The sequence below is a fragment of the Desmodus rotundus genome, chromosome 5 (genome assembly GCF_022682495.2).
Source record: "Desmodus rotundus isolate HL8 chromosome 5, HLdesRot8A.1, whole genome shotgun sequence".
In the NCBI taxonomy this organism is placed as follows: Eukaryota; Metazoa; Chordata; class Mammalia; order Chiroptera; family Phyllostomidae; genus Desmodus; species Desmodus rotundus.
The window spans coordinates 126,707,123-126,733,845 of record NC_071391.1 but is presented as its reverse complement, the minus strand read 5'-3'; the positions used below and the strand labels follow the sequence as shown (position 1 = coordinate 126,733,845).

General features: G+C 38.1%; 1 protein-coding gene across 1 annotated transcript in view; it reads right to left on the bottom strand.

The window, feature by feature from the left end:
• Positions 1-608: 608 nt before the first annotated feature.
• Positions 609-26,723, bottom strand: part of PPP1R21 (protein phosphatase 1 regulatory subunit 21) — a 61,066-nt gene continuing 34,951 nt past the window's right edge. The window contains exons 14-22 of the mRNA XM_024552830.4: positions 24,158-24,285; positions 21,050-21,202; positions 16,632-16,724; positions 13,820-14,062; positions 8,887-8,919; positions 7,595-7,711; positions 5,149-5,247; positions 3,201-3,329; positions 609-1,082 (exon numbers count right to left, since the gene is read on the bottom strand). Coding sequence (XP_024408598.2) covers positions 1,053-1,082; positions 3,201-3,329; positions 5,149-5,247; positions 7,595-7,711; positions 8,887-8,919; positions 13,820-14,062; positions 16,632-16,724; positions 21,050-21,202; positions 24,158-24,285 — 1,025 coding nt within the window. The 3' untranslated portion in view covers positions 609-1,052. The remainder of the gene's footprint in view (positions 1,083-3,200; positions 3,330-5,148; positions 5,248-7,594; positions 7,712-8,886; positions 8,920-13,819; positions 14,063-16,631; positions 16,725-21,049; positions 21,203-24,157; positions 24,286-26,723) is intronic.

Here is a 26,723-nt window from a genome sequence, read left to right as displayed (position 1 = left end):
TCACTATATTTAGAGTCAGGGAATGGGGGTCCTGGGAGAGATTCCCCTGAAGTATACACTGAAATGACACAATGTTTATAAAATAAACCAAGTGGAGCCCCAAAGGCCTCAGGGTCCTAGCCTGAAGTATGGTTACAAGTACCTCTCAAGGCAAAACTCAAAGCCTTACTAAAGGATTAACCAAACAATTATCCCAATTTGTGGGATTAAAAAGATTACATCTAAATCAATTGGGATTTGGTAAATTTTGTAAAACCTACTCTAATAGGTTTCAGTTCCCTTTATCAAATTTTCATAGAGAGACTGAAGGTTTGATATAAATATGGATTTATTGACATCAATTTCCTTAAGCTATTATTGCAACACAGAGAAGGTCCTGAAGGGCTGAAGACAATGATAATAAACCCACAAGATCTGAAGTTTGCAAGGCCCACTCACTCCCAGAGAGAGAGAGAGAGAGAGAGAGAGAGAGAGAGAGAGAGAGAGGGAGAGCGAGAGAGAAGGGGAGAGAGAAAGGGAGGAGGAGAGAGAGGGAGAGGAGGAGAGGGAGAGAGGGAGAGAGGGTTAGAGAGAAAGAGAGAGGGAAGGGAAAAAATCTTCAAAAAGAATCTGGAAACTGCTTTTAATTATAGCAAGAAGTAACGAGTTTGACAATGTAAGCATTTTATCCAGAAACATATCTATTCCATAGATACCAAATCAATCACCATATAATTGAGTTTGAAAATATACAAAATATTTTTGTTCTTACATACTGAAATTAAAACCTAATTTTAAAAAGTGCACAGTAAAAACAATGTAAGGAAACCTACAATATCCATGGTATGTGTATAGTTTTCCATTTTACTGTCAACACCAAATTCTGTATTTGCCTTACTGGTTACAAATATATTTTGAATGTTTCAAGGTCATTTACAACACTGACTAGTTTACTAGGTCCAGCGACACTGCAGCTTCTGAAGGCGGCCAGCACTGGTCGTGGAGTCTTGGCCCTGCAGCTCCCTGCAGCAGCAGCAGCTCTGGAAAGAAGTCACCAACCAGCTATGTGTAAACTATCGACTCTTGTTCTTTTTAGAATTTCCCTGTGCAAAGAAAAATATCAACAATAAGAACACAAACTTAAAGAAAAACATTTCACATGGTTTATAGACCAGGTTCTCTGAAGCCATATTCCACTTTGGACTTCAACTTCCAAGAGGAGAAAAGCTCATAACCTTGCATTGCTTTTACTCAGTCATCACAGAGCAGTTTGTTACTTTTAACTCTTCTTGTCTCTAAATGCATGGGTCCTTATACCCCTGGGAGCTGAGGACAGGCAATAAAGAAAGAAATTTTAGCCTAAACATGTTTCTTTGCTATTTAAATAAGTACCTTTGAAAGGTCTTAATAATTGATACTAACTTTGCATATGTGCCAAATAACGCCCAAATGGCAATGGTTATTGTCAAAAGAGAGCTCTGACACTAGTTGAAAACAAACTGGAGGGGACGATGTCTTAACTTATGCCCAATTCCCTCACATATGGACATCTGGACTTTCCAATTTTGCATAACTTTTTCTCTTTCTGGAGAAGTTCACTTTTTAGAAAAACATTCTAACTAGATTCCTATACTTAACTATTAGATACAAATACATTCTTTTCACATAAGTGGGGAAAGCTTGCAGAATACAAACATTAAGAGCAAGATACTAGCAAGCAAATTGTTTCAGGATGTTTACTTGGTATCCAGTGGAGATAATGTCAACTCAGCCATAAGATAATGCTTTGGCAATCTGAATTATTAATGGACAGGGAAGGGAAAAAAGCAATAGCGATTATAGCATAATCAAAGAAAGGTTAACAATATAGAGTACAGAGTGAAGAGGGATCTCTAACTCGGTGCTTCATTAATGACAGGTATTTTAAGGACTAGATTAAAAAGTTCCGCGAGGGCCTGAAAATTCTCTAACTCCTAAAGTAGCTACAATGACCTCTGCTGTACTCAACACTGACCCTTTTCCACTCAGAACCAAATGCATTCTGCAGCTCTGCAGTCTGAAGTTTTCCTGCTACTTTCTTTCATATGTTAGGTGCTAAAATAGGCCTTCTCATGCTGCTCGGACTAATGTATGTTCTTTCTACATCAGCTAACTATTGCCCTGCTAGAATATCAAGAAGCCAAAAGGGTTAAAGGAGGCATTCTTTAAGAGTACCAACCCCCACCCCCTACCTCCAAGCTCAAGTTTCCTGAAGCACAAGTAACTGGAAAACCATAATCAAAACCACATTGGCTGGTTACAATCATCACAAGATGTCCCAGAAAAGCATCACAGACACTCTCGAAGTAGCCAGAGGCCAACCAATATCATGAAACTACGCCGAGAAACAAAACTGTATAATGCAGATTCCAATACATTAACATGATATACTTTCCAAGGAGACACCAATTAAACAGAATGCTGCTCTGCACCACCACTGGCAGATGATAAATAAAGCTATGGTTTGTTTATCTCTATTTCCTTCCCAGTGCCAGCACATAGCAGGAGCTCAGTAAGCAGTGCCTGCTAAATCAATAAGGGGCAGCAGTGGATTTCAAACAGCACAGGCTGGAGGCAGTAAATCCAAGCTGGTGGTGGTACAGCATTGTCTGAGTTACCAACATGTGCTGGGCACCTGAGATGATGCACGAAACGAAGTCCCGGGCCTCCTGAAGCCTACTTTTCATGACACGTGGATATGCACTTCAACATAAAAATAATGCCAATATCTACTGCCTGCAGCCTGGAGGCTTTATGTGAAATGAAATCAAAACAACATTTTGGAATTAAAAGGACAAGACACTCTTAGGTTATATGGATATATCTGAGAATACATTTGCTAAAGAGGGTTACTCTTCAACAGCACCATTTAGATTCATATGAAAAAGAGCAAGCCTCATGATAAACCTAAGAATCCCCCAAACTTGCACAACGTAGCAGAAATGCTAAAAAACAAAGGACACAGCATTAGGGCCTTAGAGGTCACACCTCCTCCCAACTTATAACTCAGCCAAGGAAACTTAATTTTACTTCTGGATAATAGGATGAATTATATACATAAAATGATTTCTAAACGCTTTAAATCTCTTAACCTTTTGCTCCTGAAATGCACAGCAATGAAATGTCTTATATTAAATACATTAAATATTGTATTGTAGGGAGACTACACCCCTCCTCTTTACCTTACTGGACATCTTTAGCGTGTCGATCTCCTCTCTCTGTTTAGACAATGTCTCATTCATGCTGCACAAGTGGTCACTCATCATACTTAACTGATCCTCGTAACTTCTCTTGGTAGTTGTCAGTTCATCCTAAATGGCAAAGGAAAAGAAGAAAAAAGCGGGGGGAAAAGTCAAAACCCCACTAGTCATACCACTCTAAAGCTTTTGAAATTTATTTTTTTTTAATTGGAAAAGTAACTTATCTAAATGACCTATGTGATCAACTAGCATGAAGGTTAAGTCAAAGGCTTAACAAGAGAACAAAGTTAAAAGACATGAGGAAAAAGTTTTTCTGAGCCTTCAAAAAGTTCTGAATGTCTTTAGAAAAACATAAGCATTTCCTTCTATGCCAGGTATAAAATTGTCACACAAAAAAACAAGAGCTACTTGATCTTTCCAAATCCCCTCAGGTTTTCCCAAGCCTTTGGGGAGGTGGGGAAGTCCACCTCAGGTACCATGCCACACCTGGATGACCCACCGCCCTCCAGGCAGGACCTTCCTTGGAAGAAACACCTTTCCTTCTTTTCCATCCCTAAACTCTCCTCAACCCCTTCCATTAATCCGGTGCCAGCAGCTAATCTCATACACTAATCTGAAACTAGGAGGAAGTGGGTGTTGCTGTGCTAATGTGTTTTTCTTTGCCTGTCATGTTTATATTTAAGGAGAGCTTTCTGGAAACGAGGCTTTAAAACAAAGCCGTGAGTAAGGAGAAATATTTTGCAGCCCTACCTTGCAGCTTAGGTCAGTTTTATGAAACAGTGAAGACAAGGAACAGAGTAAAAGTAATGGGACAGGGAATAACAGGGAGGAGGAAATGAACGCACTGTGGGTAAATAGGTATTATTTAAAAAATGCTTTTGCGTTGACTTCATTGTGGATCATACTACCATATTTGAGATGAAAACATTTTACAGAAGCTCAGTGCTACTGTAAATGAAGTAAAAAGAGAAAATGAAGTAATTACTGGTATTTTAACCCATAATTGGAAACTCTGACATAAGCCAATATTCTGTTGACTCAGCCAACGTGACACTTTGTGATTAAAATATTCATCATATTCTTTGAAATAGTGTTGCAAACTTTGAGAAATACAAAGAAGGTGCATGAAGGGTAGGTATAAAGAGATGTAACTATTTGCTTTAACTACTGCATACATTTCATAATTCATTTAAAGTGGATAATGACAGCTGGCATTCTGCTAAAAGTGTTGCTTGTATAATGACTTATCTTTTCATTTATAAAAATAAAAATAATTTTACTTACAAAAAAAGAAATGCTAACTACAAAACTATTTAAAATTAAAATCAAGTCAGAGAAACAAATGATATAACCACTTTTTGTCTTACATAAGAAAGATGTTACATTAAAATGAGTTAGAGCCCTGGCTGGTGTGGCTCAGTGGATTGAGCTCCACCTGAAAACCACAGGGTCTCCGGTTTGATTCCCTGGCAGGGCACGTGCCTGGGTTACAGGCCAGGTCCCCAGCTGCGTGCATGAGAGAGGCAACCAGTTGATGTTTCTCTCTCATATCCACATTTCTCTCCTCCTCTCTCTCCCTCTCTTCCTTTCTCTCTAAAAATAAATAGATAAAATCTTATAAACCAATAAATATAAAGAGTTAGAAATAAAGTGGTTAGAAAGATGTGTGTCTAGAGGTCAAATACCACTACTTTATTTTATTTTTTCTAGACAAAATAGACTTCATTTTTATTTTTTAGAAGTATATCTCATCTTATTACGTTTTACAGATATTTTGTATTTTTACACATAGAAGAAGGTTTGTAGCAACCCTGCATCAAGCCAGTCTATCATCAAATGGCTCTACTTTAGAAAGCAAATGCTGACTTTGCTGCCCAAGAACTTTGAATGAAAAAAAAACTGAAAATGGCTTAGGTACTTATGAACTCACCTGAAGTCTGCTGATATTCTGACTGGCTACTTTCATTTCTTCTGCCAGCGTCTCTTTGGACTTTTCAGCCAAGGCTAGTCTTTTAGAGAGTGCTCGGCACTGTTAAATCAGAAAGCATTCCATTATCACAGGGGGGCACTTCCCAAAAGCAAATTTACTTCAGGGAAGATTATTAGAAAACAGTGCCCCAAACCAAAGCCCTCCCCCCTTCACAGTATCTGCAGAACACCTACAGGCCTTGTACCAGACACCAGAGGACACGTAAGGAAGATCAGGTCCCACTTTGATTATTTTAATAAGGAAACAAAATGTCTACTAACCCAAGCTCAGCAATGTTTTGGGTTTTTTTCCCCTAGCTCTGGCCCAATGATCAGTGGTTACAAAAAACATAAAAAGTTTTTACATTTACCCAGGATTCATTTATACTCACACTGTACAAAAAGGAAGTGGTTATTTCAAACACTGTCAATGGCATCTGACTAGGCAATACGGGTCCTAAGATACTTTTCTTGTGTTTTCCAAGACCAGTGCTCTAACCCCTGAGCTACGGAGCCCTTACCCCTTTTCTTGTGTTTTAAGTCCTTTATTAAAGAACACATTAAAGGGACAATAAAAGCTTTACAGTCCTACTCTACAGATTATGTTCTATCTACATGGAATCAAAAAAGTGAGGGCAGGATTGTAAATACCTCAGCTGCTTTCTTTGGGGGTTTTACCAAACCTAGGCTGTCCAGAGATAGAAGAAAAAAGAAAAAAATCTATCCCAAAAATCTTGTCTAAAGAGGGTGTGCCATTGAAAGAATCACTAAACTTTCTGATGAGGCCCGGAGACTGACAAGGAGAATCTGTTGAGACACATTTGAATGCTCTGTCAACATCAGATGCTCAGACTAATTATTCCAGTAAGTCATACAGGGGGTTGCCACTTCCTGTTTACAGATGAGGGAAAAACTGGGACAATTTGATAATTCTTGTATCACATTTCTGCCACAGCCATTTACTAAGATAAGCAGATGAAACAGCCTCCAACATCCCCACTCATTTCAGGAAAGCTCAGCCAACCAAATCAACTGCCTTCTATTAACCAAACATCTATGTCCTCAGCACTAAACCTGAAAAAGAGGGAGAGAGTTTTACAAGGCTCAGGTCCTTGTGAAGATAACATCAAGTTGGAACACCAACTCAGAAGGCGGTTAGGGATCCAAATAAGGACATGATTTTGTACTGCACCACGTGGCTTAGATGCTAAGCACTCCAGCAGGTTTGTTGTAAGTCGTCCAGTCTGCTGTCCTCCCTATCTCCTAGGGCCCTTCAAGCTGTCACTATTGATCCACTCATCAAACAGGTATGTAGTGGTTGCTTATGAGCAACACTGAGCTAGGCACATCATTTACTTTGGCAAGAAAAAAAAAGCAAAGTACCTCTCCACTACAGCAACTGGCCTCCTATTCTCTCTCCATCTCTGCAGTTATTGGACAAAATCACAAAGTAAGGTCCCAATAAAGGGTGTTGTCTTTTAAAAAAAAATTCTTTAACAATTAACAGCATTATAATTCTGTCTGACATCTGCAGCTGACCTTTTAATGTAAGTTTCAAAGCAGAGACCTACAGGGATTCTTAGATGTTCTACCTTATTTGTTTTACTCTTTGATACTGCACTTTCTTCATTTTCTTCCTATCTAATCAATGGGATATAATCTTATCGATTACCTTGCACAGTGCTTTTTCCAGTTCTCAAGAAAATGAATTATTTAATGAGGAAAGAAGAAAATGTAACAAAAAGTAAGATTTTTTAAATCTTTTAGTGGTTGAAAAAGGCGGGTTTTTTTTTTTAAGATTGTATTTATTTATTTTCAGAGAGAGGGGAAGGGAAGAAGAGAGGGAGAAAAACATTAATGTGCAAGAGAAACATTGATCAGTTGCCTCTCACACGTGCCCAACCAGGGACCCAGCCTGTGACCCAGGCATGCGCCCTGATAGGGAATCAAACCCACAACCCTTCAGTTCACAGGCCAGCGCTCAATCCACTGGGCCATACCAGCCAGGACAAAAAGGTTATATTTTCATCACTTACAGTAACTCATTTCAACAAAATGTCACTTAGAAACTGAAAAGTATTTTTTTTAAAAAGGAAAAAGGCATATTTTGTTTTCTAATTTCCCTCTATGAAAATTTCTTGGCCTATGAATGTTACCTGTGCATAGCTCTCTAGAAGTGATCTGTAGTAATAGTGTTCCAGAACATACACGACCATAAGAACAGCCACTCAACTGTTTTTCATCAACTTAGAAATGACAAATCAGTGCTATATTTATTGAAATGAAAATTTTTGGTTGGTATACTGACACTGACTTCGCTCTTCTAGGGAACAGCAGGAGACCAGGACAGTGGCCAATAACTGAAGGGGCTGGGAAAAAGTCACCAGATCTAATCACTCTCCACTCACCTCAGCGTAAAAATGCACCGACTTACTGTCAGCCAGCTGCAGCTGAGATGTCAGCTCCACTATCCTTGCCATGTAGTGACTTTTAATCAAGTCTTCACGAGATTCGACATCTGGAACCTAGACAGAACACACAGAACTAAATAAATGAATGCCAGTGAGATGAAGCAGTTCTAGAAAAATAAAAAGGAACTCACGTTAGGAAAAAAAGACACAATGTTTGTACACATTCATTTGAAATTTGTTGGGGAGTCAGTTTTCCTACCCCTCAAAGAAACTTCAGACGGGGCAGGGAAATGATTATTCTACATTTCTTGATTTTCAACATCTGCCTATCTCAGAATAAAGTTGTGGCTTCGAGAACAGAGCAGAAATGAGGTGCTGGGAAGCCCCGGGGCCATGTCCCTCCATAAGCTTTTATTAGCCATAAACCTGACTTTCAAAATTTCTGTATGACTCCTATGTCCTTCTCTAACTGGAAGAGAGCAAGAAAAAGGGAGCATGTACTGGAACCCCTAAAATCTGAACATTTTTCTCCAACATCATCTTAAGACAGCTTTAATGCTCTTAAAAATACTAATCAATTAAACTATTGCTATAATAAAATTATGACCCTTGTCTCAGACTAGTAGTTACTTCTAGTTACTCTAGCAATGGCACACTATTGAATTTAGTTAAAAAATATATGCGGAAGTTCAAGATTACCTAAAGTATAAGGCCAATAAGGAAATCAAAGAATTTGTCAACCATGTTGAACTATATTTACCAGCTCACTATATTGAGTGGTCAGTTAAATGACTTCAATGTCCTTTTAATGGTTATTTATCAAGTCACATTTCATAATATTTCAAAACAAATGTGCAACCCTATGTGACAAGCCAAATCTGACCTGGGTTCACTCACTCAAGGGCTGGAAACAACTAGCAAGCACACTGTTCATAAGCCCCTGAAAAGCCCTGCTTTCCCAGCCTGCCCACTGGGAGGGCTAACAGCTCTCAGCCTCACCCAGCAGGCCAGCGAGCTGATGGCCGGCTGGAGCCACACCTTGTCAAACTGCCAGCTCAAGTCATTCAATGAGGCATTTATAAAACAGGCCATAATTTGTTGCGACAGTTAAAAGAGAACCAGGGAGAAAAGCAACATGGACCCACTGATGGAGGAAGAAAACAATGGCTCCATATTTGCTAGAATGGTCAGAAAACACAATTAGACAAAGCTGGCATTTGTAAGGCTTTGTCAACAATCACGTAGCCAGATATTTACTAGCAAACAACACGATGCCAAGCACACATTACCTCACTGTCAGATGTCCTGGTTAAAACCCCAATCTGGAAGGTAAGGAAAAAAAGTCTTTAGAATAGACTGTTTACATTTCAAACACAACAGTTTAAGCACATATTTTCTCTTCTCAGTTCCCACATTTAAAGAGCACCGGGGCTGGAATGCTAGATCACCCTGGGATTGTGTTTTACTGCAACGAAGCAGTACCTGCGGAGAGGTAACTGCATTTGCTCTTTCTCCCATGAGGCTGTAATGAGTAATGATCATCACTATTTCCTCTACCAAAATGCCGTTAGTCATTTTCATCGCTGAAACCAACAAATTGTGAAGAGAGAAGAATAGCTTTTGACTCCCCTCCTCGTTTCTGTGCCTTTTTCCAAAGCAGTAGCCATGATAATGACCATCATAACAGAACATTCCAAACAGGAAAAAAAAAAACAAACAAAACCCCCCCACTGGCTGAAAATTCAAAAGGAGACAAATACATTTTTGATGCAATGCTATTATGACATCAATAAATATTCACTTCAGATATGAGTCAATGAAAATGTAATTTCAGACACCTTAAACTGCTGCCAGGTTTGAAAGCTTGCTTTTGTAGATCGAGGTGTGGAAAACAGAAGGTTAGGATTACTCAGACCATAGTTCATGTGCTTAGGTACAACAACTTAAAAAGGCTATTGGAACCTCAGTTTCAATGTATTCTGTTCATCAGGGATGATACCAAATAAAGTTTTCACAGGTTCTAAATAATATGCTCAAGAGTATTACTCTGAACAGTGAACAGATCAACTGAACGTGTACTAAAGAATGTTATGCCCACCTAGCTATAAACAGTCTTTTATAAGACTTTTTTAAAAAAAAGAAGAGCCATCATTTCCTACTCACTGAAGCAGGAGTAGCAATTAGTCTTTCCCTTTCAGTTAAAAACTGTTTACAGTGACCGATTGTTTAATTTTATATATTCAAATATGACTACTTTGGTATCCATTCTGCCTCCCCACTCTCACCCCCTCACTCCCAAGTTAGGACTTGAGAATGTGGGACAGCACATAGCTCCTCCGTACAGATGTCTAGCCAAGCTCTTATTCCACTGAGGGCAACTAAGGGAAAGGAATGGATTCAATCACATGAAAAATGAAAGGTGGCCAACCCTATCTTGGGTCTCTAATCCTGACCATCAAAGACGATGCCCAAACTCGGGGCTCATGGAAAATGTGGTAAGTGAGGCAATCTCAACTGCACCTTAAATGAGAGGGAATAAAAAGAAAGACTGAAAAGCAGCAACACCAAGGAAGACAGAAAACACCATCTCTTTTTATTTCTATTGTCTCCAGGTCATTTTAGGCAGGAATCTGCCACAGGCAGAGGGCAAGAGAGTTCTATGGTGAGCACCTTCTTGGCCTCAAGTACTCTTCTCCTGCCTTGGACTCCTGCTCACTTGTGCAGCACACTCATGGTACCTCTGTGATGTGCTCCCTGAGCCTCCAGAGACCTCTCTGTGATCCCACAGCACTCCCTACAGGGCCCACTACGGGATTCTTCTGTGAGCATGGCATCCATGCAGGGCCAAAAGCTGAGAAGTTTCATTATGTCGTTGGTTTTTCTAAAACTTTTCTTTTTCTCTCCCTTATATTTTATGATAAACAATTTCAAATATACATAAAGCTAGGGGAAAAAGTATAAAAAACATCTGTATAGCCACCACCTATACTCAATGAACATTTTACATTTGCTTTATTTATCTGTATGTATGTATTTATTCTGACCACTCTGAAAGTAAGCTATATAGACACTATGATACCTAACCCTAAGAAGAGTGGTACCTCAGTACTCGGTGTTAATTCATCCCGAAATCATGACAAGTCCCGAGCAAGCGACAAGAGCTGGAACATTTCCTTTTGAGGGGCAGCGTCGTGACTCATACGAACAAGTTCTAGCAAGTGTCTCGAGTCCTGAGCTAGCACTGAGTGCCAAAACATTTTTTTCTTTTTTTTAAGATATATTTTATTGATTTTGCTATTACAGTTGTCCCATTTTCCCCCCTTTATTCCCCTCCGTCCTGCACACACCCTCCCACCCACATTCCCCTCCTTTAGTTCATGTCCATGGGTCATACATATAAGTTCTTTGGCATCTACATTACCTATACTATTCTTAACCTCCCCCCTATTTTCTACCTACCATTTATGCTACTTATTCTCTGCACCTTTTCCCCTCTCTCTCCCCCTCCCACTCCCCTGCTGATAACCCTCCATGTGATCTTCATTTCTGTGATTCTTTTCCTGTTCTAGTTGTTTGATTAGTTTGCTTTTGTTTTTGTTTTAGGTGTGGTTGTTAATAACTGTTTGCTTTCATTTTACTGTTCATATATTTTATCTTCTTTTTCTTAGATAAGTCCCTTTAATATTTCATATAATAAGGACTGGGTGATGATAAACTCCTTTAACTTGACTTTATCTGGGAAGCACTTTATCTGCCCTTCCATTCTAAATGAAAGCTTTGCTGGATAGAGCAACCTTGGATATAAGTCCTTGCCTTTCATGACTTGGAATACTTCTTGCCAGCCCCTTCTTGCCTGCAGGGTTTCTTTTGAGATATCAGCTGATAGCCTTCTGGGAACTCCTTTGTAGGTAACTGTCTCCTTTTCTCTTGCTGAAGATTCTCCCCTTATCTTTAATCTTGGCTAATGTAATTATGATGTGCCTTGGTGTGTTCTTCCTTGGGTCCAGCTTCTTTGGGACTCTCTGAGCTTCCTGGACTTCCCGGAAGTCTATTTCCTTTGCCAGCTTGGGGAAGTTCTCCCTCATTATTTGTTCAAATAAGTTTTCAATTTTTTGTTCTTCCTCTTCTCCTTCTGGCACCCTTATAATTCGGATGTTGGAATGTTTCAAGATGTCCTGGAGGTTCCTAAGCCTCTCCTCATTTTTTTGAATTATTGTTTCTTCATTGTGTTCTGGTTGAATGGTATTTCTTCCTTTTGCTCCAAATTGTTGATTTGAGTCCCGGTTTCCTTCCCATCACTGTTGGTTCCCTGTACATTTTCCTTTATTTCACTTAGCATAGCCTTCATTTTTTCATCTAATTTGTGACCATATTCAACCAATTCTGTGAGCATCCAGATTACCAGTGTTTTGAACTGTGCATCTGATAGGTTGGCTATCTCTTCGTGGCTTAGTTGTATTTTTTCGGGAGCTTTGATCTGTTCTTTCATTTGGGCCATTTTTTTTTTCTCGGTGGTACATAGTAAGGGGCAGACCCTTAGGGTTCACCAGGGCAGGGTAACCCATGTGGCTGCATTGTGGCTGCAGTGTGTGTGTGTGTGTGTGGGGGGGGGACAAGAAGGAACAATTCTGCTTGATCAGCTCTCTGCCGGTTTCCAGTCACTTCCCCCCACTACCCACAATCAAATTAGGCCCTTCTGGTGCTGATTCCCGAGTGGGTGGGTTTGTGTACATTCTAGGCCCCTGTGGGTCTCTCCAATGAACTCTCTTGTGAGGCTGGGAGTTTCTCCTGCTGCTGCCTCAACCCCCACGGGTGTTTTCAATCAAAGGTTTGAGGCTTTATTTCCCTGAGCTGGAACTCTGAGTTTTGTGGTTTATCTTGCTCCCCAGTTGGTCCTCCTGGTTTATCTGCACACAAATGTGGGACCACCCAGTCCATAATCTGTTACCTGCCCAGGTCCACCAGCTGCCACCTTGCCTCGAGTCCTCTCTGTCCAGCTGCCTGTCTCCGCCCCACTTACTGGTCTGGGTGAATGTTTCTTCTTTAACTCCTTGGTTGTTGGACTTCCATACAGTTTGATTTTCTGTCAATTCTGGTGGTTTTTTGTTTTTAAATTTGTTGTCGTGCAAGGAGGCACAGTGTGTCCATCTACGCCTCCATCTTGGCCAGAAGTCCAAAACATTTTTCTCATCAAATGCGACGAGTACAGGGTTTGACGAGTTCTGAAGCCAACGAGTACGGAGGTATGACTGTACTTTGGCATTTAGCTCCCCAAAATTAATTTATTCTCCTAAACAATCACAATACCATGATCAGACCTAGGAAAATTACCAATAATTTGAGTTTCTGATATTGTTAAGAAGCAATGAGGTCAGTATACATTTTGAAAATAATTCGGTTTGCATATTTTACTATTAGGTGTACTCCGAATCAGGTGCAAGGTAAATGTGAGAAGGACCATGACTTGTTCTTCCACAGCATCAGTGAGCTATGAAATAAAGTCACGCACCTTAGGACAAGGACTTCAAGAAGAACTATGGCTCTCCTCAAGTTCCTTAAGAAATGCTTGTAAAAATACACTTAATGAGACCTTTCTGATTATGAAGGGATTTTTCCCCCTTCCTGATTTCCCTTTTACTAGATTTTCTAATGTGTTTTTACATTAGGCAGAATAGTATAATCAGAAAACTTCTCTCAAAGTAACTTTGAATTCTATACCTCCAAAAGAGATGTTTCTTCACTTTCTAAATCACTGCAATTAAATATAAAGTTGCAAGGCAACCTGCCAGTCTGCTGCCTTACAAAATAAAATTAATGTGATGGATCTTTGTATTAAATGTATGTCATAAAGCTTTACAGTGTCTAGAAATATACCATATAATTGGTTAAAATTGTGTTTGTGGTCATTTCTATAAAGACCTAGGCATTTAGCCTTTGGTCAGAAATATAATTCCATTTTATAAATGTTTCTGTGGAAAAACAGAATCATCTTAAATTTGCCTTGCTATATCTTTTCCAGGAACACAGCCCTCACCATGGGAACGTCTCAGGTAAAATCAAAGGGAATTTAATGGAGATGCTTTTTGAATGAGGAATCTGCTTACCAGCTTGCTTTTTCTAAAGCACACGGATTATTCCTATTACAAACTGACATGTTTATATAGTTAGTTAACCTAACTAATAGATCCTTGCCAATTAACATTAAAAAAAGGCGGCACTCACCAGACTGGTGCTGTGAACTGGCTCCAGCATGGCCTTAGCTGAGGCTTCTTCCTGGCCCGAAGCATTCACCACGGAGGCATTTTCCTGGGCCTGCCCAACCGCCTGCCCACTGCTTGTACTCTTCAGCTTATCTGCAATTCGCTGGTTTTCTTTCTCCAGCTTGATTTTGGCTAATTGTGCTTCCAACATCCAATGTTCTTTTTCCTGCTCCAGTTTAGAAATCTTCTCCAAACTCTGCTGAACCTTGAAAGCAACAGAGAGTTCTGCACCTTAGAGGATGATGAAGATAAAACTTAGTGGCCAAAATAATACTTTACAGAATGTACAGCAAAACTACCTCACAGAGGCAAAACCAAAAAAGCTTGACCATGGAATAGGGAACAATTTCATCAACAGGATGCAAAAAGGACACCCAAAAATGAAGAAATTGAGCTATAGTAAAATAAAATTTCTACTCATTGAAAGGTATCATTAAGAAAATAAAAAGGAAGGTCAAAAAGTGGAAGAACAAACATGTATCCAATAGAGGACTAATATCCAGAACATATTAAAGCGTTCTACAAATCAAGAAAAAGACAACTCAACAGAGAAATACAAAAAAGAAAAAAAAACTTGAGTAGACACTTGAACAAGATTATAAACATAAAAGAGAACATGTTCAATGTTGCCTTTTTCAAGGAAAAGCAATTCAAAATCACCCAAGTGACTTTTTTTTTAAAGGTGAAGGGATTAAGAAGTACAAATTGACAGTTACAGAATAATCACAGAGCTGTAAATTACAGCATAAGGAATATAGTCAATAATATTGTAGTAACTGTGTATGGGGCCAGGTGGGTACTTGAGATACAGGGGACAACTTTATAAAGTATATGATTATCTAACCACTATGCTATACATTTGAAACTATTACAGAATAGTACTGAATATAACCTGCAATTGAAAAAAAGAAAAAACACAGGTGCGCATGTTTGTGGAGTAACTGTAATAATCACAGAATAGTGCTGAGAGGAGTGGAATTTAGGACAAACACTGAAAAACTGTTTGACAGGATCTTTTAAAACTGAACATACAATATCCTATGACCCAATAATTTCCCTTCTAGGTATATACCCAATAAAATGCATGCTTGTTTACCAAGAGACATGTATGATAGCCAAACACTTAAAACAGCCCAAATACTCACAAGCAGTAAGAATAACTAATGTATATTCACACAATAAAATAGTCAACAGCAATGAAAATGAACAGATTACAACTATATATAACACAGGTAGGTGAATATTATGAATAAAATGTTGAGTAAAGAAGCCAGATCTGAAAGAGTATTCACTATATAATCTCATTTTATAAAATGTTCAGTATCGGGCAACAAGCCTAATCTATGGTGTCAGAACGCAGGATAATGGTTTTCTTTGGGGGAGAGGACAAGGGCAACTGGAAAGGGGCAAGAGGAAGGCTTCTGGGGCCCTAGTAACTGGCTACATTAATTCATTGGGATATTGTATATTAATGATTTGTATACTCTAAGTACATTACACTTCAATTAAAAGTTTAAAAAACTAATTCTCAGGACAAATCAAAGCCTGATAAATACGTAAAATAACATCTTATAGTGAATTCCAAATGCTTTACCAACTACCACGGTTGAGCAGTCACCAAGCACCAGGCACTATTCCTGGCACTTTCCTCCCGTTATCCCACTGAGGCCTCCTAACAGTCCTACAGTTCGCATTTCTCAAAGAGAATTAAGCTCCCAGCAGCTAAACCACCTGCTAAGCTAACAAATGGCAGAGCCAGGATTTGGGACCCCATCTGTCTAGCTCACAAGTCTGAGTCTTTTCACTATATCACACTGCCTCCCATTGGCTCAATTAATCCTTACTAGACCTTGAAAGGAAGATATTATCCTCACTTTAGAGAGGCAGGAAGTGAGACCCAGAGTATTTATCAGACTAGCCTGCAGCTGGTCAGCGGCAGGGTGGGAAAAGCAATAGCTTTGAAGTCAGACAGTTCTGCCACTCCCTAGCTACTTTGGGTAAAAGCTGCTTCATTTCTTTGAGCCTTACTTTCTTCACATAAAATAAGAATATCCAAAATCATTTTTTAAGATATTCCACATTTTATTGTTTGTCTCAGGAATTCCCTTTTACGAAAATTATTCTGTGGATGGAATTTTTAGTTCCAACATCAGAACACACTAATAATGATAAGATAAGTGATTGTGTGTGTGTGTGTGTCCACCCAGTGAAAATATGTCAGCATAGACAAAATATTGTCTCAGATTAATGCATTTGTGCTGTCTTTAAAATAAACCTTTCCAACACTGAAAGCAAGCCAGTGTTAAAGTAAATACATCTCTGACAAAAGCTAAACTGGTATCCGTTTATACCAACTTGTATAAACATAGTACCTCCTACCCACTGCCCCAAATTCAACCAACCAATTGAATATTAAAATTTTCTTATTCCTACTCATAAAATAATTGTGTCTCTAGCCCCTTCCCCCTGGCCTTGTTATTCCAGACATTGAAATCTAGTGTCCAAAAAAGAATTAATCATCAAGGCCAAAGTGTGTTGATATTACTTTACTGGCAATTATAACACCAATTGAACAAGAGGACTTTAAATTTAGAGTACAAAGAAATGCTTTTCAAAATGAATTATGCTTATGGTGCTTTTCAGCATGTGTTAAACAATTAACTTTACATGTTTATTTATAAAGCCTTTTAAATCACTCTATGAATGTTAAAAACTTTTTCCAGGGGGTTTAACAATTATGCTCTTGAACAAGTATGATTTTCCAGGTGCCGTACCTGTTGTGCAAGGCCTTCTCGGCTTTCAGTGGAGCTGAGAAGGACGCGGCGGTTCACCAGTGCTTCTTCGTAAGGCACAGACTCTGGGAGGGGCTATGGGAAAAGCATCATAAAAATTAAAGAAAAAGATCGTATCATCTTCATGATCCTACATATACAAATTAGAATGCTAAATGGGGCTTGATAATAAATTCAGAGGTATGTCAAAATAGACTATTTCCTTTAATACATTTGAAAAGAAACTTTTCATAAAAAAAAAAAAAATGAAGATGAGCTTGTCATCCAAGTTACAAGTTACACTAATTAAAACCATATTGACTTGCATCAAAATAGAGAGAGAAAGGAACAGGATAGAAACTCTAAAAACAGACAAAAAAGCACATACAAAAATATATTACATGACAAATGTTGCATTTTTCAGTCAATGGAGAAAGGTAGCCTGGATAAATGGTACAAGAACCACCAACTAATAACTTAGAAAAGGAAGTATTTATATACCTATTTTTATACCTTTCTATCAGAATAAGTAATTTCAAGACGGATTAAAAATCTCATGCCAAAAATGTAGACCACAAAAATACTGGAAAAAATATGTGACCATGTCTACAATTTTAGCAAGAGCCTCAATTTTCCAAGATCTCCCTGAGAATCGCCACCATTAAGCAAAGCACTGGTTTGATGACATAAAAATTAAAACTTCTTTTTTGGAAAATGACTATAGCAAACTGAGGGGAAAACACAATATAAATAAGAGATTTAAATCCTTAATATGGAGAGTGCTTTCAACTTTATTAGGAACATTTATTTAAAAACAGATAAAGGCTTTCAACAGGCAATTGACAAAATAGATATTCACGATAACTTTAAGAAAGGGTGTTCAACTTCAATAATAAGCAAATAAATGCAAATTAAAATAATATAAGAAGCCTCTTGTCTGAGGTTGACAAATATTAAATTTATGGGTTAAATTTACACTTCTATTTATAGTAAACTATAAATAGGTAACCCTCCTAAAGTGTTTCAAAATATGAAAATATGTCAAAATATGAAATACTCATAAGACTTTGAGCCAGCAAGTTCTTTTTAAGGAATTATTCTTAAAGATATCTTAAAACACTTAGACAAATACAGGGAGATAGGTACCCTTAGCCATTGCTAGAAGTGTAAAACAGTATAGCCACTTGTAAGGGCAATTTGGCAATAAATATTAAAATTTCAAATGTGCAAACCACATGATCCAGAACATTCCACTTCTGGGTATTCCACACACATGCCCAAGGAGACATTTGTAAAACTATCCACCGCAGTATTATCAAAACAGTAAAAACATGGAATCAACCTAAATGACCACCAATAAGGGAATACCTAAATGAACCATGGAATACCCACATTATAGAATTCTATGCCTTACTTAAAAGGAATATAGTGGCCACCATGTGTAAAGATACAGACACACCTCTAAAACATTTTTAATGTAAAAAAGAAGTTGCACAATAAAACATGCATTTATGTTCAAAAAGAGAAAATTCTATATATTGTATATTGTCTTTAGGTTTATATGGATGCATATAAATGCTTCAAAAGAGCCTGGAAGGTTATACATCAAACTGATAACTAAATAGTTAGCTCTAGAGCAGAACTAGAATCAGAGATTGTAATTTACCTGTAGTGTCCTAATGTAATGTAAGAATGTATTTATGCATTATGTATAAGTAAAATTTAAAAAGAAATAGAGGGAAAGGTAAAAACGAATGCAGACTTGCATGTGCAAAAGTACCCCCTGTAGTATAGCCCATAACAGAACATAAGAAACCACCTAAAAATCCGCTAGTAGATTAGTTAATTAAATTATTACAGTTATAGAATGAAATACTATAAAGGCATTAAAAAAGAATAATTTATATTTCCAGATATACATTTTTTGATATATAAAGATATCCACACAAGAGAACCAAAATGGCAGCGTAGGTAGACACACTGCGCCTCCTCGCACAACCAGAACTGACAGAAAAATCGAACGGCAAGGAAGTCCGACACCAAGGAAATAAAAAATAAACATTTATCCAGACCGGTAGGAGGGGCGGAGACGGGCAGCCGGGGCAGAGAGGACTCACTTTGCCGTGGCGGGACCGAGACTGGCGGAGTGTGGATCCAACAGGAGAGGCAGTCTGACCACTAGCAGACCCTGCGGCCCCACATTCGTGCAGATAAACCCAGAGGGCCAGACTGAGAGTGGAGGACAACGGGGCAGGCAGAGCGGAGGGTAGCACCCTGCGGCCACACATTTGCGCACAGATAAACGGGACAAACAGCGGGAGCAAAGCAGACGGCTCAACCCAGGGCTCCAGCGCAGGGGAAATAAAGCCTCAAACCTCTGATTGAAAATGCCCGTAGGGGTTGGGGCGGCAGCAGGAGAGACTCTCAGCCTCACAGGAGAGGTCGATGAGAGACCCACAGGGGCCTAGGGTGTGCACAAGCCCACCCACTCGGGAACCAGCACCAGGGGGGCCCAGTTTGATTGTGGGAAGCGGAGTGAATGATTGAAATCCGGTGGAGAGTGGAACGGGCGCCATTGCTCCCTCTCGGCCCCTCCCCCACGTACAGCATCACAGCGCAGCGACCAGTGTTACCCCGCCCCAGTGAACACCTAAGGCTCCGCCCCTTAAAGTAACAGACGCGCCAAGACAAAAAAAAAAAAAAAAAAAGGCCCAAATGACAGAACACTTCAAAGCTCCAGAAAAAATACAACTAAGCAAGGAAGAGATAGCCAACCTATCGGATGCACAGTTCAAAACACTGGTTATCAAGACGCTCACAGAATTGGTTGAATCTGTTCGAAAACCAGATGAAAAAATGCAGCCTGTGCTAAGAGAAACAAAGGAAAATGTACAGGGAACCAATAGTGATGAGAAGGAAACTGGGACTCAAATCAATGGTGTGGACCAGAAGGAAGAAAGAAACATCCAACCAGAAAAGAATGAAGAAACAAGAACTTGGAAAAATGAGGAGAGGCTTAGGAACCTCCAGGACACCTTCAAACGTTCCAACATCCGAATTATAGGGGTGCCAGAAGGAGAAGAGGAAGAACAAAAAATTGAAAACTTATTTGAACAAATAATGAAGGAGAACTTCCCCAGTCTGGCAAAGGAAATAGACTTCCGGGAAGTCCAGGAAGCTCAGAGAGTCCCAAAGAAGCTGGACCCAAGGAGGAACACACCAAGGCACATCATAATTACATTACCCAAGCTTAAACGCAAGGACCTTCATCCAAGATTACTGTATCCAGCAAAGCTATCACTTAGAATGGAATGGAAGATAAAGTGCTTCTCAGATAAGGTCAAGTTAAAGAAGTTCATCATCACCAAGCCCTTATTATATGAAATGTTAAAGGGAGTTACCTAAGAAAAAGAAGATCAAAAATAGGAACAGTAAAAATGACAGCAAACTCACAGTTATTAACGAACACACCTAAAACAAAAACGAGAGCAAACTAGGCAAACAACTAGAACATGAGAGTTGTCAATAAGGGAGTGGGAGGGGGAGGGGGGGGAAAGATACAGAGAATAAGTAGCATAGATGATAAGTGGAAAATAGACAGGGGGAGGGTAAAAATAGTGTAGGAAATGTAGAAGCCAAAGAACTTATAAGTATGACCCATGGACATGAACTATAGGGGGGAATGTGGGAGGGAGGGGGGTGGGCAAGATGGAGTGGAGTGGGGGGGGAAATGGGACAACTGTAATAGCATAATCAATAAATATATTTAAAAAAAAAGAAATGGGACAACTGTAATAGCATAATCAATAAATATATTTAAAAAATATATATCCACACTGTTTTATGAGGAAAAAACTGATTCTAAAACACTATATTTTTCCAAATACAATGCTTTTTATATAGCATGTGTGTCTGTGTGTGCGTACATGCATTAAAGTTTTTTTAATAAATATGTCAAACATATACTTGTAACAAAGTTAAGAATAGCTCACTTTAGGTGGTAGGATTTGGGGTGACCATAATTGTCTCCTTCATCTTTTGGTTTCTTTTTGCAATGATTGTGTATTCTTATTACTATATTCACAAAAAAATCATAAATGTATTCCAATTATTTTTCTGTTTCTACATGTTAAAGATTTTCTGAAGTTTGACACTTATTGGCTGCCTGGCTGCCTCACCCTAAACAGTTTACCAGGCACTAGGGACAGGAGTCCAATATGACCTATGCATGTATCATATGTTAAGTGAGGTTTGGGTCTCTTACTACCTCTTCCTCCCCAAAGAACCCAAACACCCACCAACCACCTAGGCCTCAAAATTGGGTACAACCTAAATAATAAGAATTGTGGAAAAGCTCTTGCCATTTCCTGAATTATTCCTGGTTTGACCTCTGATTTAAATGTTAACAGAAGCTCACAAACCTTTCTCAAAGCCTTCATATAGGCAGCGGCTTTTTTCTTGTACTGTAACATGCATTCGGCTGAAAGAGGGCTAATGAATCCACTTGCCGCCTTAGGCCCATAGCTCAGTGAGGCAATGAAGTAATCCACATTGTTGCTGAAGAAAGATGCAACCTAAATGAAGTGTGACAAGAAGATAGATTTTGTTTTCCAGTAAAATATCTAATATATGTATGTAATATCTTTTAAAGCAAAGTTAAAAGATGCTAGAATGGAAATGAAATTTCAGCACCTGCCCCAAACCCCACATTTACTTGAGAATGCCTAGGCAATGATTTATAATAAAAAGACAATACCAGTATAAATATTGAGACTATACTTCTGGCAGGTCTTAATTTAGACAATTTTTATTCTTCCTGAAGACAAAAACTGTTTCTGATTTATTCAGAATATTCCTAGATGATGTTCATGACCTATTGACCTCATTAATTTGGCCATTACTCTCAAAATACACATATTTGGGTTATATAGTCCATTTGAACTTTAAATGTTTCAAATTCCAACATAAGACACGCCACAGGCATCTTGAATAGGCAATCTCTACTTAAATTTAATTCCGTGAAACTCCATCTGTATGTCACAAATATGTTGGGTGGGCCAAAAAGTCCATTACATTTTTTCTGTACAATGGTTCTAGTAGTGTTTAGTTGTCTACAACTTCATTCAGAACAAGTTTGTTGGACTGTCTTGTGACAGCTGTCATATCAGCGTGCATTTAAAAAATTATCAAAATTGGTAAATTTTTGTGCAGCCATAGTAATATTGAAGATGGAAAAAAATATGCAACATTTTTGGCATATTATGCTTTATTATTTCAAGAAAGGTAAAAACGCAACTGAAAAGCAAAAAAAGATTTGTGCAGTGTATGGAGAAGGTGCTGTGACCGATGGAACGTGTCAAAAGTGGTTTGCAAAGTTTCTTGGTACTATTGACATTTTAGCCAAGTAAGTGTTTGCTGTGGGTCTGGATTATGCATTGGAAGATGTTTAGCAGCAGCCTTGGCCTCTACCCACCAGAAGCCAATAGTGAGAGAGAGCCAACACACTCAAAATGTCCCAATCAATAAAGTTATGCATGAAAATGAAAATGTGTCTTTTATTTCATGGAAACAATGTAATGAACTTTTTGGCCAACCCGATAATAGAAAAGACTGGAAATTAAGTAGACCTTTGTCACTTTCTGATTTAACCTTTATTAAACCTACATGAGCAGCCACAAAGATCCTTAACTGTAACTTTGCAGAGCCATGATTTGGAAACTACAGTGATACATGAAATGGTGGTATAAATAAAAATGTCTAAGAAAGTACTTAGCCAGGAAAAGTAAAGTCTTGGAGACCTTAAAGAGTATTCTATTTTGAAAAGTAAAAAATGTGACATGGAACAGAGTATCCTACATTGGCAAAAATTGCTCAAAAAGTAGCCAATTAATTGCTAGTGGTCTGAAAATTATATTTTTCATTAACACTTTACTTTGTCAAATGAAATTGCTAGGTAGTATTCAAGAAAATGAGGATCTAGAACTCTTGAGCCACGTATCCTCGTAAACGACACGGACAATCACATACCGAGTGTTTGCATTTCGGTCGTGTCGGTATACAGTGAGGTTTATTCTCTTTCCTCTTTCTAGTATGTCTACCTTTCCCAAATGTTCTTTCATATGCACGTTACACTTTCCAACTGAGTTTCTTAAAATTACAAACAATAAAATTTATTTTAATCAAAACATATTAGCTAAGTACTAAGCTACCACAGACTACCATTAGTTCAGACACTTACTTTAGTTAAAAATCATTTGTAAAAAATTCAGACTAAAGATCAAATACCTTTCCTTGAGACAACATTTTAAGGTTTCAGGCAAAGCTAATCAAAAATAGACTATGAGTATACAGGTATTTAATATTCCAGAGTTCTCATAAAAAGTGGCAAATGCAGAGACTCTGGTAAAATGCAAACATTCTCTTTTCCTGGAATGTCTGAATTGAAACAAAGTTAGAATTATCCTCAGAAAGCTTCCAGCATGCCAGTAGATAAAAGCATTAAAGTGGGCGCAGTGGGCATGGTCTTCTGGCTAAGGAATCCTGTAAACACACGTCTCCTGACAGAACCTGACAAAAACACCCTTTTAATCACGTCCCCAAACTATAGCAAACTGACACAAAGGCCAGCCTCATCTGAGTCTGGGAAAGATGACACTGAATATTTGACATAATCTATGATCATTTCTGATTAACTTAAACCACTGGAAAAAAATGTTTCTCTTATAGTCAACCTGTCAAAGAATAATGGTATATAAACATGATGGAAATTAGCATTTCATTGAGAAATTACACTGAGTCTGTTGAAATAAATGGGCTAAATAGTCCTGAATATAGTCCTTTCAGCTTTATACATATAGGTAATACTCACAGAAATTTTAATCTCTAAAGGTGTTGATGATAGCCAAATGAACATACATTCTTAGAATGGGACTTCTGCTAAAACTAGATATCCAAAATAAAGTGAGTTTTAAAGAAACTGCACTTTGGTCATTTTATAATAATAATTAAGTACTTAATGGTCCAAATGACCATTATCCAATATTAAGAGTTCAATGAAAAGACGTATGTTGAAGGCACTTCAAAAGTACTTGTTAAGGTACAAAACCACACAGGTAGTATTACCACAAATATTACCAAAACACAAACAAAAAAACTTGGAGGGAATAAAACAAAATATTAACAGAAGACTTTTCTCTTTATGTATCCTAATTTCTAAATAGCAGACCCCTGATATACACAAGGGTGTATACTGAGACCATCTAGAATCTTCAAATCATCAAATAACTCGTTAAAACATAAGAGTTGAGCGGTCCCCTTACTCATCACAAATGCTTAACAGCAACTACCATATTGTTTTAAATATTGGGCAGGGAGGAGGAAAAAGGAGACAACTTTACAAAAAGCCTTTACAAAAAAGGATATTCCAATATCCCTTTACAAATCAATTTTCCTGTATCATTCAAGGAAGGGAAAAAAGGAGCATATTTAAAAACTGAATTTAATGTCAATATAAACCAGAGAAAAATTACCTTTCCTGCTCCATTTGTTAATGCTACTACTGATGACAGGATACAGTCATTCGTCGTTATGAGCTTCTGTGTTGCTATTGGAAGTTCATGCTCTATTGTAGCTTTTTGACTATAATGTTTGGAAATATCTGTAAAAGCAATGGAATGAAAACTCATTACTACCTATACACAAGTGGCATATAGATAACCAGCCTGTTAACTTCTCACATCTATTCTTACAAATTTACTCAAAAAATAGTCCTAAATATCAGGATTGTGCTGAATATCAATTAGGTATGAATAGAAAAGAATAGAGAGGAGTGAGGGTCACTCAACACCATCCTGGAGTCTCTATTACAGCCACCAGCTTGTAGTTCCTCATTTGAATGTTAGCCCTTAATCTAGTGTTGGGTAAGTAACCCTGACCAGTATTTACCAGTTAAAAACCCTAATTTGATAATCCAGTAGGCACAAATGAGAATTTATCTTGCACTCACATAAGCAAACCATGAGGTTGGAACAGAGCAGCCAACAGAGGCAAAATGTCCCACAATCCTCACTGGCTCTTAGCTAGTTAGCTAATAACAATGAGAGATGTCTGCACAGCCAAACAAGGATTGGTACTCCGGTGTCTGGCTTCCCATGCTACTGCCTCTAGTCCAAGAATATTACAACCAGGGTCTGGGGTAGAAAAGCATAGAAGAGAGGCTGAGATTAACATGTGAAGACAAGCTACAGTGGGTGAAACTGCCAAACAGCTAAGCTTGGGGTTTTCTGAGTCTTGGAGAAATAAAATAATTTTGCCTTGGAAGTAAGAGAAAAATGGGGGAATTATTAAGTCTCTGATTTACTAGGAAGGATAATTATATTTTTAAATAACAAAATGTTTACCATACAGCCTCCTTTGAATTTTTTTAGAATAATATTGTTATACAGCATTATCATTACCAATAAAGCTCAAAATAAATAACACAACATGAAGATTAACTTTCATCGCAGATGTGTACACAGAATTTCATTTATTGAAAATCAAGAAATTTAGTTGATTTTAGACAATGAATAATTAAGAGGAAAAAAGACTATTAGAAAAAATGGTATTTGAGACTTAATCTGATATGAGCATATTTTAACACAAAATTACTGTAAATTTTATAACATTATTTTTGCTAAAAATATTTTATGTACACATGTACTTATATAGATTTTTAATTTAATATAGTTTCACTTATTTTTAAATTACATCTTATTGGTTATGCTATTACAGTTGTCCCAATTTTTCCCTCTTTGCCCCCCTACACTCAGCACTCCCCACTCCCTCTGGCAACCCCCCGCTTAGTTTCTGTCCATGGGTCATACATATAAGTTCTTTGCCTGCTCCCTTTTCTATACCATACTTTATATCCTCATGAGTATTCTGCAACTACCAATTCGTATTTCTTTAATCCCTTCACCTTTTCATCCAAGCCCCAGACCTCCTTACCCTAGAGCCATCAAAACGCTAACTGTATCCATGCTTGTTTGTTTTGCTTGTTTGCTGTTTGTTTAGATTCAATTATTGATAAATATGTATTTATCGCCATTTGATTATTCATAGTTTTGGTCTTTTTAAAAATAAATCCCCTTAACATCTCATGTAATAATGGTTTGGTGATGATGACTTCCTTTAGTATTTTCTTGTCTGGGAAGCTCTTTATTTGAGCTTCAATTCTGATACCTTTGCTGGGTAGAGTAATCTTGGTTGTAGGCCTTTGCTTTTCATCACTTTGAATAGTTCTTGCCAATTCCTTCTAGTCTGCTGAGTTTGTTTTGAGAAATCAGCTTACGGGACAGTCTTACGGGAACTTCCTGGTAGATAACTAACTGCTTTTCTCTTGCTGCTTTTAAGATTCTCTCTTTATCTTTAACCTTTGGCACTTTCATTATAATGTGTGCTGGTGGAGGCCTCTTTGCATCCATTTTGTTTGGGACTCTCTGTGCTTCCTAGATTCGTATGTCTATTTCCTTCACCAAATTAGGGAAATTTTCTTCCATTATTTTTTCAAATAGGTTTCCAATTTCTTGCTCTTTTTCTTCTCCTTCTGACAGCCCTATGATGTGAATATTGGGCCTCTTGAAGTTATCCCACAGGCTGTTTATACTACCCTCATTTTTTTTTTGGATTCTTTTTTCTTCTTGTTGTTCTGATTGGTGGTGTTTTGCTTCCTTATGTTCCAAATGATTTACTTGATTCTTGGTTTAGCCCACTCTGCTGTTAATTCCCTGTAAATTGTTCTTTATTTCATTAGTGTATCCTTTTTTTCCGTCTGGGTCTTTTTTATGCTGTTGAGGTCCTCACTAAGTTCCTCAAACATCCTTATAACCATCCTTTTGAACTCTGCATCTGATAGATTGCTTATCACAATTTTGTTCAGTTCTTTTTCTGGAGTTTTGTTCTTTCTTTGTCTCCTCATTTTGGCAGCCTCCCTGTGTTTGTTTCTATGTATTAGGCAGAGCTGCTATGACTCTATCTTGGTACCTTGACCTAATGTTGTATGTGTCCTGTAGGGTCCAGTGGCACAGCTTCCCCTATCATCCAAGCTGGGAACTC